Here is a 19,088-nt window from a genome sequence, read left to right on the forward strand (position 1 = left end):
TGACTATAAAAATGCCTTGGATAATCCAGAACCTTGGATAAGCAAGTCTTGGATAAGTGAGACTCTACTGTAGTATATTGATAAGGAACACAGACCTCTGTGCAAAAACAATCAGCATCAGAAGATTCTGCTCTCTCCCACTATATCTCTGCTCAGGGTGAAATTAATTCATTGCATGGAAGTCCATCAAAAGACACAAATATTTTGGGCAAGATGAAGAGGTGTGGTTCATTGGCTCTCAGAACTAGAATGGGCCAAATGGGCCATGGAGTCTAACACCCTGACATGCAGGGATATACAATTAAAGCATTCCCAACAGATGGCCATCCAAGCTCTATTTAAAAACCTCTAAAGGAGAATCTGCCACTCTCTGAGATACTCCAATACATTATGGAACAACTCTTAAATAAGTTCCTAACATTTAGGTCAGGAATGGGCAAACTTAGGTCCTCCGGGTGTTTTGGACTTCAGCTCCCACAATTCCTAACAGCCAGTAGGCTGTTAGGAATTGTGGGAGTTGAAGTACAAAACACCTGGAGGGTCGAAGTTTACCCATGCCTGATTTAGGAGGAAACTTTATTCTTGTAGCTTGAACTCCACTGGTTTGCATTCTGGTGTTTGGAGCAGCAGAAAAAAAATTACATCACGTTCAACATGACATCTCTTCTGTTATTTCAATATGGCTAATATGTCAACTCTCAATTTCCTCTTCTCCAAGCTAAGCATATCTATTTCCCTGTCCAAGCAATTACTGTATATACTCGAGTATAAGCCGACCCAAATATAAGCCTAATTTTACCACAAAAAAACTGGGGAAACATTGACTCCATTGTAAGCCGAGGATGGTAAATTTCAGAAATAAAAATAGATACCAATACAATTACATTAATTGAGGCATCAGTAGGTTAAATGTTTTTGAATATTTACATAAAGCTCAAATTTAAGATAAGACTGTCCAACTCTGATCAAATCATTATTCTCATCTTCTTCAATGTAACTGTACTTATGTATCCTTTTAATATTAACAGAGTAAAATAATGCATGTAATAATAATAATAATAATAATAATAAAAAATAATACAGGAAAATAATACAAGCAATAATAAATAGAGTAAAATAACAAGTGCAATAATAATAAGATCAGAGTGAAATAATAAATGTATTAATAATAATAAAAATAGAGTAAAATAAATGTAATAGTAGCATCAGTAATAGAGAAAAATAATAAATGTAATAATACCAGTAATAATAGAGAAAAATAATAAATGTACCATATATTCTTAAGTATAAGCTGACCCAAATATAAGCCAACCAGGACCCTCACCCGAGTATAAGCCGAGGGGGGCTTTTTCAGTCTTAAAAAGAGGGCTGAAAAACTAGGCTTATACTCGAGTATATACAGTACTTGGAAATTCCACTAATTTGGAAACAGTACCTTTTGGGACAACTCTAAGAATCTCCTAGCATCTCTCCAAGCATCAGCCATGCCAGGAAGGCAATGATGCTGGGGCTTGTCCAACAAAGGAAACTATGCAAGTTCTAGATTTTACTTTCAGTTCAGGAAGGCAGCAGCCCAAAACAGAGTCCCCATCAAGGGCGGCAGGAATGTATATGCATATTGTACAAACCCTGGGGTCCCAAACAGGCAAGTTGAGATTGCTCTCTTCAGGTTCTTTCAATAAGACAGGATTGGGCCATTCCCTGAAAGAGAAAGATGAGTCACATCGGCTGCAGATGTGTAGACAAACACCGATAGTCCTTCTAGCCTTTTGCTAGGCACATGATGTCCACTGCAGTCTAGGAATATCTCCCTATGTTGTCAAAGGCTTTCATGGCCGGGATCACAGGGTTGTTGTATGTTTTCCGGGCTGTCTGGCCATGTTCTCGAAGTATTCTCTCCTGACGTTTCGCCCACATCTATGGCAGGCATCCATAGATGCAAGTTTCTCCATATAAGCAAGTTTTGCACTTTACTGAGAAACTACCTCTCCCATTTTGATATATTTTGCACTTTGGCCCAGATTCTTGTTTTACTCTCCTGCTTTTAATATTTTATGCTATATGTTGATTACTATGATGGTTTTATTGATATTGATGTTTTACTGTTGGAATAATTGTTTTATCATTTTATTGTTGTATGTTTTCGGGCTTGGTCCTCATGTAAGCCGCTCCGAGTCCCCATTGGGGAGATGGGGCGGGGTATAAAAATAATAATAATAATAATAATAATAATTATTATTATTATTCTCCATACCTCACAACCTGAGGATGCCTGCCATAGATGTGGGCAAAATGTCAGGAGAGAATACTTCAGGAACATGGCCATACAGCCCGGAAAACATACAACAACCCAATATCTCCCTATTTCTGCAGATATCTACACACAGTCACAAGTACAATGCCTTCATTCTCACTTATGCTGATAGTCTGACAAAGTATAGACCAGTCATGGGCAAACTTCAGCCCTCCAGGATTTTTGGACTTCAACTTCCACAAATTGTGGGAGTTGAAGCCCAAAACACCCGCAGGGCTGAAATTTGCCACGTTTGGTATAAATAGACATGTGCAGCACCATGAAATTGGACATGACTATAAGGGCCATCTAGTCCAATCCCCTGCCATGCTGGAGCATAGCGTTAAATTACCTCTGATGAGATGGCTACTCAACCTCCGTCTAAAAAACAAGGAGAGTCTACCAGCCTCTGAGGCAGTGGATTTCATTGTCAAATAGCTTTTATGCCCATGAAATTCTTCCTAAAGTTTAAGTGGGATGTCTTTGTTGTGACTCAGCCTCAGAGTGACTCTGATGAGACTTTTGGGATACAGGTTCAAGATGAAGGGATTCAGGTTCAGGATGAGTTTCAAGATGACTCTGATAGGAATTATGGGATTCAGGTTCAGGATGAGTTTCAAGAGGACTCTGATGGGAATTATGGGATTCAGGTTCGGGATGAGTTTCAAGATGACTCTGGTGGGAATTATGGGATTCAGGTTCAGGATGAGTTTCAAGAGGACTCTGATGGGAATTATGGGATTCAGGTTCAGGATGAGTTTCAAGATGACTGATGGGAATTATGGGATTCAGGTTCGGGATGAGTTTCAAGATGACTCTGGTGGGAATTATGGGATTCAGGTTCAGGATGAGTTTCAAGAGGACTCTGATGGGAATTATGGGATTCAGGTTCAGGATGAGTTTCAAGATGACTGATGGGAATTATGGGATTCAGGTTCGGGATGAGTTTCAAGATGACTCTGGTGGGAATTATGGGGTTCAGGTTCAGGATGAGTTTCAAGAGGACTCTGATGGGAATTATGGGATTCAGGTTCAGGATGAGTTTCAAGAGGACTCTGATGGGAATTATGGGATTCAGGTTCAGGATGAGTTTCAAGAGGACTCTGATGGGAATTATGGGATTCAGGTTCAGGATGAGTTTCAAGAGGACTCTGATGGGAATTATGGGATTCAGGTTCAGGATGAGTTTCAAGAGGACTCTGGTGGGAATTATGGGATTCAGGTTCAGGATGAGTTTCAAGATGACTGATGGGAATTATGGGATTCAGGTTCGGGATGAGTTTCAAGATGACTCTGGTGGGAATTATGGGATTCAGGTTCAGGATGAGTTTCAAGAGGACTCTGATGGGAATTATGGGATTCAGGTTCAGGATGAGTTTCAAGATGACTGATGGGAATTATGGGATTCAGGTTCGGGATGAGTTTCAAGATGACTCTGGTGGGAATTATGGGATTCAGGTTCAGGATGAGTTTCAAGAGGACTCTGATGGGAATTATGGGATTCAGGTTCAGGATGAGTTTCAAGATGACTGATGGGAATTATGGGATTCAGGTTCGGGATGAGTTTCAAGATGACTCTGGTGGGAATTATGGGGTTCAGGTTCAGGATGAGTTTCAAGAGGACTCTGATGGGAATTATGGGATTCAGGTTCAGGATGAGTTTCAAGAGGACTCTGATGGGAATTATGGGATTCAGGTTCAGGATGAGTTTCAAGAGGACTCTGATGGGAATTATGGGATTCAGGTTCAGGATGAGTTTCAAGATGACTGATGGGAATTATGGGATTCAGGTTCGGGATGAGTTTCAAGATGACTCTGGTGGGAATTATGGGATTCAGGTTCAGGATGAGTTTCAAGAGGACTCTGATGGGAATTATGGGATTCAGGTTCAGGATGAGTTTCAAGAGGACTCTGATGGGAATTATGGGATTCAGGTTCAGGATGAGTTTCAAGATGACTGATGGGAATTATGGGATTCAGGTTCGGGATGAGTTTCAAGATGACTCTGGTGGGAATTATGGGGTTCAGGTTCAGGATGAGTTTCAAGAGGACTCTGATGGGAATTATGGGATTCAGGTTCAGGATGAGTTTCAAGAGGACTCTGATGGGAATTATGGGGTTCAGGTTCAGGATGAGTTTCAAGAGGACTCTGATGGGAATTATGGGATTCAGGTTCAGGATGAGTTTCAAGAGGACTCTGATGGGAATTATGGGATTCAGGTTCAGGATGAGTTTCAAGATGACTGATGGGAATTATGGGATTCAGGTTCGGGATGAGTTTCAAGATGACTCTGGTGGGAATTATGGGATTCAGGTTCAGGATGAGTTTCAAGAGGACTCTGATGGGAATTATGGGATTCAGGTTCAGGATGAGTTTCAAGATGACTGATGGGAATTATGGGATTCAGGTTCGGGATGAGTTTCAAGATGACTCTGGTGGGAATTATGGGGTTCAGGTTCAGGATGAGTTTCAAGAGGACTCTGATGGGAATTATGGGATTCAGGTTCAGGATGAGTTTCAAGATGACTCTGGTGGGAATTATGGGATTCAGGTTCGGGATGAGTTTCAAGAGGACTCTGGTGGGAATTATGGGATTCAGGTTCAGGATGAGTTTCAAGAAGACTCTGATGGGAATTATGGGATTCAGGTTCGGGATGAGTTTCAAGAGGACTCTGGTGGGAATTATGGGATTCAGGTTCAGGATGAGTTTCAAGAGGACTCTGATGGGAATTATGGGATTCAGGTTCAGGATGAGTTTCAAGATGACTCTGGTGGGAATTATGGGATTCAGGTTCAGGATGAGTTTCAAGAGGACTCTGATGGGAATTATGGGATTCAGGTTCAGGATGAGTTTCAAGAAGACTCTGATGGGAATTATGGGATTCAGGTTCAGGATGAGTTTCAAGAGGACTCTGGTGGGAATTATGGGATTCAGGTTCGGGATGAGTTTCAAGAGGACTCTGGTGGGAATTATGGGATTCAGGTTCAGGATGAGTTTCAAGAAGACTCTGATGGGAATTATGGGATTCAGGTTCGGGATGAGTTTCAAGAGGACTCTGGTGGGAATTATGGGATTCAGGTTCAGGATGAGTTTCAAGAGGACTCTGATGGGAATTATGGGATTCAGGTTCAGGATGAGTTTCAAGATGACTCTGGTGGGAATTATGGGATTCAGGTTCAGGATGAGTTTCAAGAGGACTCTGATGGGAATTATGGGATTCAGGTTCAGGATGAGTTTCAAGAAGACTCTGATGGGAATTATGGGATTCAGGTTCGGGATGAGTTTCAAGAGGACTCTGATGGGAATTATGGGATTCAGGTTCAGGATGAGTTTCAAGATGACTCTGGTGGGAATTATGGGATTCAGGTTCAGGATGAGTTTCAAGAGGACTCTGATGGGAATTATGGGATTCAGGTTCAGGATGAGTTTCAAGAAGACTCTGATGGGAATTATGGGATTCAGGTTCGGGATGAGTTTCAAGATGACTCTGGTGGGAATTATGGGATTCAGGTTCAGGATGAGTTTCAAGAAGACTCTGATGGGAATTATGGGATGCCTGGTATATTTTAGCAAGGTGAAGCTAACCTGAGGTGTGACAGTCTTTTTCTTGTAACTGGAATCCAGTGGTTTGTGTTCGACACTTCAAAGCAGCCAAAAACAAACTTGCTCAATCTTTTATGAGACATATCTTCGGGAATAGTACTATTGTTCCCTGTGGAATACCAATTCTAACCTGATTTCCCACTCCAAGTACATTCCACCAATAGAGGAAGATAGTTAGCCTGGAGCAGGGTTCAAACCTATGGCTTCTCAGGGAAGATGCAGGGTGAGCATCTAATAGTCAATCGCATCCCTAATATAGCACTCAATAAACTTTATCCTTGAGAGCTCTCTTGTCTTATTAGGACAGGCCCAGTGGAATGTTTATTTTAAGTAAGGGCTCTTGTAACGCTCAGAACAGCACATTTCTACTTATACCTCCTCCACAATTTACTTACCTGAAAACATGAGCCAATATACACTATTAATAACTCAGAATATAATGCACAAGTACTGAAAGCCCTCCTAAAGGATGGACTCTTTCCAGAGAACCGCTCCAGATGATAGAGAAAGGCACTTTTAATATAGCCAGCTTTTAGCTCCTTGGAATAATGCCAAGGGCATTGTATTGTGAAACAGGACAATTTCATGGGTGCGTTCCTTGCCAGTCATAATGCCAACATTTTGATGAGATATAATCTATGTTCAGCCCACACTGCAGTCAATTTATTATCAGATACTTACCAGTTTGAAAAGATCACAAAGAATTTATGGACCAGTGTTGACGCCAAAGCGTTTGGATACAACTGGCACGTCCTCGCCACCAGCATGGCCCAAGAAACGCCTCCAAGAAATCCCAGCATATTGGAATAAATGCCACGTCCTAAAGGCAGATATTTCTCATTCAGTATTAGATGGTTTCAGATTAACTTACTTTTTCCTCACCCCAGCAAGAAACAGAAACAAGTACAGTACACTTTTCATTTAACCTTTGGACAGACTGAAGGCCAAAGTATCCAAGATCAAAAGGTCAAAACCAGCACCTTGAATCGGGCTCGGAAAGGAATTGGCAGCCAGTGCATGTGCTTTAGCAGGGGGTAGTATAGGAGCCGCCGGTGGCCTAGGGGATAAAAGCCTCTTGACTTGAAGGTTGGGTTGCTGACCTGAAAGCTGCCAGGATCGAATCCCACCCGGGGAGAACGTGGATGAGCTCCCTCTATCAGCTCCAGCTCCATGCGGGGACATGAGAGAAGCCTCCCATAAGGATGGTAAAACATAAAAACATCCGGGCGTCCCCTGGGCAACGTCCTTGCAGACGGCCAATTCTCTCACTCCAGAAGCAACTCAGGTTGCTCCTGACACGAAAAAAAGGGGGTAGTATGCATCCTGGGTCCATCACCTGGACCCAGGGAGCTGCAGATCTCTGAACTAATTGAAGTTTCTGGACACTCTTCTAGAGCAGTCCCACTTAGAGCACGTTACGGTAGTCTAAATGGGATGTAACCAAGACATGGACCACCATGGCCAAGTCCGCTTCTCAAGGTACAGTTGCAGCTGGCCACTGCCTCCAGGCTTAGCGATGAGTCCAGGAGGACCCCCAGATTGCGGACTTGTGTCTTCAGCAGGAGTGTGACCCCATCCAGCACAAGTTGCCACCCTATACCTAATCTGCCTTCTGACTGACCGGGAGGACCTCTGTCTTGTCTGGATTCAATTTCAATTTGTTTGTCCTCATCCAGTCCACAACAGCTGACAGGAACCGGTTCACGGTTTGGGCTGCTTCCTTGGCTTTTGGTGGAAATGAGTATTAGAGTTGGGTGTCATCTGCGTACAGTTGGCACTCAACTCCAAAAGTCCTTATGATTGCTCTGAGTGGCTTCATGTAGATGTTAAAACAACACGGGGGACAGAACTGAATCCTGTGGGACCTCACAAGAGAATGGTTGTGAGGTCGAGCAGGCATCCACCAACACCACCATCTGGGCACGACCTTCCAGGAAGGAGTGGGGCCACTGCAGGACAGTGCCTCCAAGTCCCATCCCAGCCAGGCAACCCAGAAGGATATCATGGTCGCTGGTATTGAAGGCCACTGAGAGGTCCAAAAGAACCAACAGGTCAACCTCTGTCAAGTTCTCTATGTAGACCATCTACCAAGGCGACCAAAGCTGTCTCCGTTCCATGACCAGGTCTGAAACCAGACTGGCATGGATCCAGATAATCCATTTCATCCAGAAATCCCTGGATTTGCAGGCCACCGCCCAATCCAGAACCTTGCCCGATAGGAACACAAAAACAGAATGGAAAGACCTCAACCGATAGTGCCTCCACATTCCCTTTCCCCATCTTAAGCAATTTTGACTAAACTAGAATCATGAGATATGATCCTAGATTTCCCACATTTCATATACTGTAGTCCAATATTTTGGAGAGCTCACAAATACCAATTTTAAGCTAGCTCACAATAACAGAAGCGTACTAAACCACTGCTTAAGAGCTTCCCATATACCATGTGTCAAACTTAAAGTCCACATGACATTTAATGTGGTCCTCCAGGTGCTGGGCTACAGCTTGTGCATTCCTCATCATTACATATCATGACTGGCGCTGATGGGAGTTGTGATACAGTAACATCTGGAAGACTGCAGTGTGTTCTGTTTAGTCAGGATAGTGGTGTCTGAATTTAGATACAAGGGTTGTGGATATGATGTCAGAGTTTAAAATGTCCTTTAAGCTTTCCCCAACCTCAGAGCCACAAGTTCTGTCAGGTTGCAATTCTCATTATAGCCAGTTTGCATGGTGGTTAATAAAAAAAATGGGAACTCTTGTTCAATAACATTTGGGAACTCCAAACTAAAGTGCAACGGCCACTATGTAAATATATATATATATACCATATATACTTGAGTATAAACTGACCCAAATATAAGCAGAGGTACCTAATTTTACCACTAAAAATGTTATGATTGAGCCTCATGGCTCTGTTACTGACAGACGTGGGCGTAAGACTCCTCGAGAGTCAGATACTCTCGAGGAGCGAGAGAGAAAAAGACTGCGAGACATATTTGCAGCACCATCTGACGAAGAGTCTTTCGAAGGGTTTACGGAGAGAATGGAGGAAGGGCTGGTTAGCTCAGAGGAGGACGAGATGGATTGGACTCGGGTAAGGGAGGAATTGGGTGCCACTGGCCATGATGGGACAGAAGATGAATGGGGACCTTCAGGATTAGACCCATGGCTTAGCTGGAGGGATGGGACGGGATCCACAGCTGGAGATGCTGTTGGGCGTAGTCAGAGGTGTTCCAGCTCTGACGAGGAAAGTGATGAGGAAACGCCCGGGTTAAGGAGGACAGCTGACAGTGATGAGGATTTGTAACTGGCATAAAATGGGGCTTGGGAGCAATTGCAAATTGCGTCGGGCAAGGTAATCTGGGCAAACGCTTGGGATTCGTGTGTGTGTGTGGGACGCTTCCCTGAAGACTTGTGTGCTTTCCTGTGCTGAGACCTTGACCTTCCGTCGTCTTCTTGACGGACGCCATCTCCTGCTTTGAGAACTCGGACTGAACTGACCACGGCTTGTCTTCCCCCCCTTCTTGGACTTGGAAAAACTACAAACGTCTGCTTCTGGCTTTGATCTACGGAACGGAACTGGTCTACTCTACTGCTAAAATCCCTGGCTGATTTGTTCGTGTTGGAATCCTGTCTGCTGTGTGTGTGGGAGCGACGCAAGTTACTCTAAAAACAGTGTTGGCAGCAGAGAGGAATCTGCTGCCAATTAGTTGCATTCTTTGTATCTTTTGTTCCTTGGCTTTCGTTTTGTTTATACCCAGGCTGAAGAAAGCAGTTTGTTTTTACCCGGATTAAACTCCGGTTTAATCCGGTTTATCTTTTGAACATTTACTTTTGCCCCTTTTTGCTCCTAAAGGCAAAAATTGCCTGGCCCTTGTGTTTTACGGGCATTTTTGAGTTCTGTAATCTAATAAACTCTGTTACTTTGAATCTTGTGGCGTTCTGTCCTTGACAGATTGCCCGACGCCATAAAAGGTTTATTGCAGCAATAAACCCGTCAGGAAGACGATGGATGAGTTAAGGGTCAAATTAGACCAATTGCAAACGGCTTTTACCGTTAGCCAAACAGCTCATGCCGTGAAAGGACATGTTTTGACTCCTGAACGCTTTGACGGAACCAGGTGCAAGTTGCCAACCTTTTTGGCACAAGTGGAGCTTTATTTTTCTCAGCTCAGTGCTCATGCTTTTCCTACAGACACTAGCAAGGTGGCCTTTATTTTGAGTTTGTTGACCGGTCCCGCAGGACAATGGGCCACTAATTTAATTTTGGGAAATGACCCAGTCAAGGACAATTTGAATGATTTCAAAAAGTTGTTAACTGATACTTTTGGGGATCCTCTCCGCACGGAGAACGCTGGGTGGGCTCTGTATCGGTTGAAACAGGGAAAGGGGACTGTTTTGGATTACTTAAATAAGTTTAACCTGTATCGCCACCAGCTGGATTGGGGGGAAAATGCATTCATGCTTTTATTTACTGCCGGGTTAAGTGATATGCTCCAGGATGAATTAGCACGCTTGGAGCCGGCTGAAAGCTGGGACGCCTTAGTAGCTAAGGTGCTGCGTTTAGACGCAAGGTTCGAGGCTCGTAAACATTCAAAAGCAATGTGTGCGCCACCCATGCATGTAACCAGGGCACCTGTGGTGATGGGGGAAGAGCCCATGGAGCTTGGGGTCTTTAAAAAGCTGTCTACAGAGGAAAAGAGCCGTAGGAGGCAGCTGGGCTTGTGTTTGTACTGTGGGAATGCTGGGCATTTTGCCAAAAATTGTAATGTGAAACCTTCTCAGCTTTCGGGAAAAGGCCAGCCCTAGTGCGACGTGAGTCCAACGCACTAGGGCTCCTCAAGCAGTCAACTGAGGGGAGGAAGCATGTTTTCGTACCCATTACATTATCTGTTGGGGGAAGGGAACTTGTTTCTACTTTGGCACTGCTGGACTCAGGGGCCACGGTCTCTTATGTAGATATTGAGTTTGCTAAGAAGCATGGCATTCCTAGAGTGCGCAAGGCATGCGACGTGTGGGTGGAAGGAGCAGATGGGAGACTGCTGGAGACTGGGGTGGTTAACCAGGAAACCTCAGCAGTAACGTGGGAGGTGCAGGGAGTAACGGGAACGTTTGTGTGGGATATTACGAGCTTGCCTAGATATGATGTGATCCTGGGGATGGATTGGCTAGCTGTAGTAAACCCACAAGTAGATTGGGCAACACGTAAAGTGATCTTAAAGAGGCAGGATTGTTGCACTTTAAATGTTACTCATTCTGATATGGAGGGAGTGCCTGCTGAGTATGGGGAGTTCTCTGATGTATTTTGTAAAAGAGAAGCGGACAAATTACCACCGCACAGGCCATATGATTGCGCCATCAAGTTGGCAGAAGGTGCGAAACTGCCAGCAGGGAGGCTGTATGCCTTGACTGTACCGGAAAGGCAAGCTTTGCGGGAGTTTCTAGATGAAAATTTAGCCAAGGGGTTTATTCGCCCATCTAGTTCTCCAACTGCGGCACCAGTATTCTTTGTAGCCAAAAAGACTGGGGAACTTAGGCTGGTCTGCGACTATCGGATCCTAAACAAATACACCATTCGGGATAGGTACCCGCTCCCTTTAATCTCGGAACTGTTATCAAGGGTGCAAGGGGCTAAGGTCTTTACCAAGCTTGACCTGCGGGGGGCCTATAACTTAATCCGTATACGGGAAGGGGATGAATGGAAGACGGCATTTAACACGTGTTTCGGATGCCACGAGTTCCGAGTCATGCCTTTTGGGCTTTGTAATGCTCCTGCGGTCTTCCAGAGGTTCATGAACGATGTGTTCAGGGACCTAATTGACCAATTTTTAGTGATTTATTTGGATGATATCTTGATTTTTTCTAAGGACGAGAAAGAACATCGTCAACATGTCAAGCAGGTTCTGCACCGACTGCGGGCTAATGGGCTTTTCGTCAAGGCTTCCAAGTGCGTCTTTCATGTGCCTGAAGTGGAGTTCCTAGGTCATGTAGTGTCAGGTAGGGAACTTAAAATGGACCCACATAAGGTTGACGCCGTCAACTCATGGCAGGAGCTGAAGACTAAGAAGGATGTACAAAGGTTCTTAGGTTTCGCTAATTACTACCGGGAGTTTATTCCGAATTTTGCAAAGCTCACGGTACCTTTGACGCAGCTTCTGCGCAAGAAACAGCCATTTGTGTGGGGGCGGGAAGCTCACGAGGCGTTTCTACAACTTAAGTCTAGTTTTCAATCGGACAACATACTAACCCATCCTGATGTTGACAAACCGTTCGTGGTAGAAGCGGACGCTTCTAGCTACGCGTTGGGGGCTGTATTGTCTCAGAAGGATTCCTCAGGGACCTTGCGTCCCTGTGGATTTTACTCGCGGCAACTAACACCCTTCGAGCAGAACTATACCATATGGGAGAAGGAGTTGTTGGCGATTAAGGTGGCGTTTGAGGTGTGGCGGCACTGGCTTGAAGGGGCACGGCACCAGATCGTGGTCAGGTCTGATCATAAGAACTTAGAGCACTTGCAAACAGCAAAGAAGTTAAACCAGCGTCAAATCCGCTGGGCTTTGTTTTTCTCCAGGTTTAACTTCAAGGTGCAGTTCGTGGAGGGGAAGGCAAACTTGCGGGCCGATGCTTTATCCCGCAAGCCAGAATTTAAGACCAATGAGCAGGTAGTATGTCAGACCATCTTGCCTACTGCCTCGCTGTGTGTTGTAGATAATGAGCTCGGGTTACATGACCAGATCCTTGAGGCTCAGAAAGATGATGTGTGGACACAGGAGCAACTGATGCTGCTCTCAGCAGGTAACCGTACCATACTGCCGCATCTCCAAGATCAAGACGGGGTATTGGTGCGTAGGGGGCAGGTTTACGTACCAGTGGGGGCCCTCAGGTTGGAGGTGATTAGAGCCCACCATGACGAACCCATGGCTGGGCACTTTGGCAGGTTCAAGACCGTACAGCTTATCACCAGGAGCTACTGGTGGCCAAAGATGCGGCAAGACATTCTGCGCTTTTGTGACAGCTGCGCCGTTTGCCAGCAGAGTAAGACGCCTGTTGGGCGCCCTAGAGGGTTGTTGTCGTCTCTACCTGTTCCGGAGAGGCCATGGCAAATCATTTCCATGGATTTTATTTCAGATTTGCCTAAGTCTGGGGGTTATACTTGTATTTGGGTGGTGGTGGATTTATTTAGTAAACTGGCTCATTTTATTCCTTGTTCAACCATTCCGGCGGCCCCTACGTTGGCCTTACTATTTACTAAGCACATCTATCGTTTGCACGGAGCACCCGAGGTGATTATTTCAGATAGGGCTCCGCAATTTGTGTCACGCTTTTGGAAACACTTCCATGAGTGCTTGGGGACTAAGTTAAACGTTTCTTCAGCCTTTCATCCGCAAACGGATGGACAGTCGGAACGGGTTAATGGGCTCTTAGAGCAGTATCTGCGTTGTTTTTGTTTAGATCAACCCACGGCTTGGGTGAAGTGGCTACCGGTGGCGGAGTTTGCTTACAACAATGCGGTGCACGCGTCTAGTCAGCATACGCCGTTTGAGCTAACTTATGGTTTTCACCCACGGGGAGGTGTGGCGCCGTCGACCAATGTGGTCTCTTCGGACCCTGTGTACCGCTCTTCGGAAATGGCTGCATTGCATGATGTTGCCCGTCGCTTACTGCTGGAAGCTAAGGCAACGCAGAAGACTCAGGCTGACCGCCACAGGCAGGCAGGGGAGGAGTTGGAAGAAGGGGATTTGGTGTGGTTATCTTCCAAACATATTAAACAGGCTGGGGGAAAGTTTGCGCCTCGGTATTTGGGTCCCTTTCCTATCGTTAAAAAGATTTCTTCTGTTGCGTTTCGTTTGCGTTTACCGTCTAGTTTAAAGGTCCATCCAGTCTTTCATCGTTCGCTGTTGAAACTTGATACCTCTAGTCGTCGTGGTGCTATAGCGGAGGGTATCACTGCCACTTCTCCGCCATCGGGGGAGGAGGCCTTTGTGAGAGGGGATAGTGTTATGATTGAGCCTCATGGCTCTGTTACTGACAGACGTGGGCGTAAGACTCCTCGAGAGTCAGATACTCTCGAGGAGCGAGAGAGAAAAAGACTGCGAGACATATTTGCAGCACCATCTGACGAAGAGTCTTTCGAAGGGTTTACGGAGAGAATGGAGGAAGGGCTGGTTAGCTCAGAGGAGGACGAGATGGATTGGACTCGGGTAAGGGAGGAATTGGGTGCCACTGGCCATGATGGGACAGAAGATGAATGGGGACCTTCAGGATTAGACCCATGGCTTAGCTGGAGGGATGGGACGGGATCCACAGCTGGAGATGCTGTTGGGCGTAGTCAGAGGTGTTCCAGCTCTGACGAGGAAAGTGATGAGGAAACGCCCGGGTTAAGGAGGACAGCTGACAGTGATGAGGATTTGTAACTGGCATAAAATGGGGCTTGGGAGCAATTGCAAATTGCGTCGGGCAAGGTAATCTGGGCAAACGCTTGGGATTCGTGTGTGTGTGTGGGACGCTTCCCTGAAGACTTGTGTGCTTTCCTGTGCTGAGACCTTGACCTTCCGTCGTCTTCTTGACGGACGCCATCTCCTGCTTTGAGAACTCGGACTGAACTGACCACGGCTTGTCTTCCCCCCCTTCTTGGACTTGGAAAAACTACAAACGTCTGCTTCTGGCTTTGATCTACGGAACGGAACTGGTCTACTCTACTGCTAAAATCCCTGGCTGATTTGTTCGTGTTGGAATCCTGTCTGCTGTGTGTGTGGGAGCGACGCAAGTTACTCTAAAAACAGTGTTGGCAGCAGAGAGGAATCTGCTGCCAATTAGTTGCATTCTTTGTATCTTTTGTTCCTTGGCTTTCGTTTTGTTTATACCCAGGCTGAAGAAAGCAGTTTGTTTTTACCCGGATTAAACTCCGGTTTAATCCGGTTTATCTTTTGAACATTTACTTTTGCCCCTTTTTGCTCCTAAAGGCAAAAATTGCCTGGCCCTTGTGTTTTACGGGCATTTTTGAGTTCTGTACTCTAATAAACTCTGTTACTTTGAATCTTGTGGCGTTCTGTCCTTGACAAAAAATCTGGAAAAACTGATTGACTCGAGTATAAGCTGAGGGTGGAAATACAGCTGCTACTGGTAAATTTCAAAAATAACAATCAATACCAATAAAATTACATTAATTGAAAAATTAGTAGGTTAGATATTTTGAATATTTACATAAAACTGTAATTTAAGATAAGACTGCCCAACTCTGATGAAATCGTTATTCTAACTTTCTTCAATGTAAATGTACTTACATATCCATCCAATAATAATTAATAGAGTAAAATAATAAATGTAACAATAACAATAATAATAAAGTAAAATAAGTGTAGTAGTAATAATAAAGTAAAATAACAAATGTAATAATAATAATAATAGAGTAAAATAATGAATGTAATAGCAACAATAATATCAGAATAAAATAATAAATATAATAATAATAGAGTAAAATAAATGCAATAGTAACAATAATACCAGAGTAACATAATAAATATAATAATAATAATAATAATAATAATAATAATAATAATAATAGAGTAAAATAATAAATGTAACAATAATAATAGAGAAAAATAATAAATTACGTATATACTCGAGTATAAGCTGATCCGTATATAAGCCAACCAGACTATCACTCAAGTATAAGCTGAGTGGAGCTTTTTCAATCCTAAAAAAGGGCTGAAAAACACTGCTTATACTGGAGTATATACAGTATAATATAGTTGGCCAGAGAAAGTTGACCACAGAGCTGCACTGGAAGACCTAGAGATTCCCAGAGAGAAAATATTAATGAAATCCATGAAACCCACAAAAGTTAAGCCCGCAAATGTGGAGGGTCAGCTGCATATCTGAGTCTGGTTTTCAGCACTTAGCAAGAAAAGCAAGTGTACTTGAGAATGCTTATCTGGAAGCATCAAAGAACATATGAAGTTTCAAGTTGAATCCTTGGGATTTGGGGCATAATGGCCATGATGCTGATTCTGAGGCACATGCATATGTGACAGCCTCTCTTGGCTTAGCCTAAAGAGTTATTTCAAGGACTATTAAGCATAGAGGCTGATAGCACAAAATGAGATTTATTAAGTACTTACGTTTCGCCCACAGTTTAATTGCCCTGAGTGTCAGCCTGAAGTTCTCCTTGTTTGGTACTAAATGAAGTATCTCATCAGTGACTCTGAAACCTGCCGGCAAAAGTTAAACCATCATTAAATGAGGCAAAGTCAAACTGGGCTACCAAGAACCTGCAAAACTGTACCACAAAGAAAGAACATGGCACATAATAAGATTAATTTTGCTTGATTAAGTTGTCCTGCAAAACATGGCTTGGGCAGTTACAAGTAGAAATACTAAGCTACCTAACAACTACAGGAAGTTTTGGAATAATTTTCCTCCGTAAGGTCTCACTCTAGAAAGTGGTTTCTTTGTTCTGAGTTCTCCTAAGTCAGAACCAGGAATTCTCAGGAGGAAAATGTCAGAGTGCACGGTTTAGATAAACACACATGCAGCAGAAGATCAACGACGAAGAAACGCTGGCACCAATAAACGAGGCTGCAGCCTTTAGGCTATCTATAACTCTATATACAATCATTCCCACTTCAACAGAAAAGCGATATGGGATGATGGTTTCTGACCCCATACCGCCTGGAAAACTCACAGCAACCGAGAACTTTTTATTGGTTAACATGCATTTTCCACCTGTTTTCAATATTATGGTTAGGGTTTAGCAACCCATACATGCCTTTGCCCCGTTAGTGCTTGTGATGGAAAAACATGCTCAGCAACCCTGTGCATATCTGCTCTTCTTGGAATGTGGGCCTTGAATCGCTTTGGATTTGGCATACTATCTCTCAACCTTCATTTGCAATATTGAGACATTCTAGACCTGTAAAATTACTCTTTCCAGTTTTCTACATTAATACACTACATTAGTGCAACCACTATTTAAAATAGCGTACCTGATACTAATTAATAATAATAATAATAATAATTATTATTATTATTATTATTACAAAACAAAGATCAATGCCATCACAGCACATGTTTTGTATAGTTTAACATTTTTTTTTATTTATTTATAGCGGCATCCGTCTGATTTTGAATTTTGAAAATTAGTGTTCAGTAGCTTTCAGAAAGGCAAGAAGTTACCATTTAAGCTCCGAATACACCTTATGTCGAGGCTTTTAAGACTGGAATCGTCTCGAAGATCCAGGTTGTCAGAAATAGTTGGCAGAGCCAGCCTTGCAAACACGAGATCGATCTAGAAAGGCGTGAAATGAAAGCAGTTTCTCAATAGTGCCTGGGCTAGGATGCTATATAAGCACCAAAAAAGAATATTTAATGTGTCAAACATATTGCAAATCATCTACAAACGACCCTTATGATTCCACAGGATATATATATTACCCGACTTCACACAGATATGCAAAATCGCAGATAATAACCAACTCTATTGGCCCTGGAATACCATAGAATCACATTGGAGTGTCTAGAAAATGCCCGGAGAAGAGATATTTTGTTTGGCATGGGTAAATGTAATTGTGGTTACTGGTCCTATGGATAACAGGGACATCATGGATCATTCCAATAAGGAGATCCTGATATGGGATGAATGGGTCGATCTCTTTCTGGACTGCTACTTTATCTCAAGGATTATATATTGCCTAACACCAACTGAAGCACACACTTACTCCATATATAGGTGTAAAATGAAGCAAAATAGGAAAAACTTACCTCAATACCATCAAATTCAAATTTTATTACTGGCACATATGCATCTTCGACTGCCTGCAGACAGGGGAGAAAAAGACCCTTTTCATTCGAAGTTCTATTGCTGGTAATTACTGAAATTACTTAAGGATGATTAATTTAGATCTACCACATCTATTTACTTGCTTACCTTTTTGGCTAGTTATTATAAGTTTGTATTGATGTGTTTGTTTACTGTTTAGATTTGGTATGGTTTGTTATTATTATTATTATGGCACTGAAGGTTTGCCATCTTTTATTGGAAATCGCACAGTGGCTCCCCCGGGGAAATAGGACGGGTTACAAATAATAATAATAATAATAATAATATAATATAGAAGAAGAACATGCCCTGGCAGAATATGTAAAGCAAAGTGAAGAACCTGCTTTGATTGAAGTCAAAAATTAGAAACTCCTCAAAGCACAGCAGACAAAAAATCAGTATAAGAAAACCACACTACAAACTAGAGCTGACAGCTGGCACAACAAAACCTTGCATGGAAGGTTCCTTGACAAAACTGAAGGAAAAGCTGACAAGGAGAAGACCTGGCTCTGGCTCACGAATGGGTCCCTGAAGAAGGAGACAGAAGGTCTGATCCTTGCAGCCCAGGAGCAAGCCATCAGAACAAAGGCAATTAAGGCCAAGATCGAAAAATCAGCTGATGACCCAAAATGCAGACTGTGCAAGGAAACCGACGAAACCATGGATCATATCCTCAGCTGCTGTAAGAAAATTGCGCAGACAGACTACAAACAGAGGCACAACTACGTGGCCCAAATGATTAATTGGAACTTATGCCTCAAGTACCACCTCCCAGCAGCAAAGAACTGGTGGGATCACAAACCTGCAAAATTATTGGAAAATGAACATGCAAAGATACTGTGGGACTTCCGAATCCAGACTGACAAAGTTCTGGAACGCAACACACCAGACCTCACAGTTGTGGAAAAGAAAAAGGTTTGAATCATTGATGTTGCCATCCCAGGTGACAGTCGCATTGACGAAAAACAACAGGAAAAACTCAGCTGCTATCAGGACCTCAAGATAGAACTTCAAAGACTCTGGCAGAAACCAGTGCAGGTGGTCCCGGTGGTGATGGGCACACTGGGTGCCGTGCCAAAAGATCTCAGCCAGCATTTGGAAACAATAGACATTGACAAAATTACGATCTGCCAACTGCAAAAGGCCACCCTACTGGGATCTGCACGCATCATCCGAAAATACATCACACAGTCCTAGACACTTTGGAAGTGTTCGACTTTTGTGATACGAAATCCAGCATATCTATCTTGTTTGCTGTGTCATACAATAAAATAATAATAATAATAATAATATAGATGTAGATATATAGATATTATCTTGTGAACATGAAAACTTCTCTCTCTAAGGAAATAACTCTTAATGGTTTCAT

At 43.4% G+C, this 19,088-nt stretch overlaps 1 protein-coding gene across 1 annotated transcript in view; it reads right to left on the bottom strand.

Annotated features, from left to right (window-relative positions):
* The window catches only part of papolg (poly(A) polymerase gamma), a 51,209-nt gene that overhangs the window by 21,446 nt on the left and 10,675 nt on the right, over positions 1-19,088 (bottom strand). The window contains exons 6-10 of the mRNA XM_062970210.1: positions 17,662-17,715; positions 17,077-17,188; positions 16,023-16,112; positions 6,580-6,718; positions 1,629-1,701 (exon numbers count right to left, since the gene is read on the bottom strand). Coding sequence (XP_062826280.1) covers positions 1,629-1,701; positions 6,580-6,718; positions 16,023-16,112; positions 17,077-17,188; positions 17,662-17,715 — 468 coding nt within the window. The remainder of the gene's footprint in view (positions 1-1,628; positions 1,702-6,579; positions 6,719-16,022; positions 16,113-17,076; positions 17,189-17,661; positions 17,716-19,088) is intronic.

The sequence above is a fragment of the Anolis carolinensis genome, chromosome 1, assembly GCF_035594765.1.
Source record: "Anolis carolinensis isolate JA03-04 chromosome 1, rAnoCar3.1.pri, whole genome shotgun sequence".
NCBI classification, from domain to species: domain Eukaryota; kingdom Metazoa; phylum Chordata; class Lepidosauria; order Squamata; family Dactyloidae; genus Anolis; species Anolis carolinensis.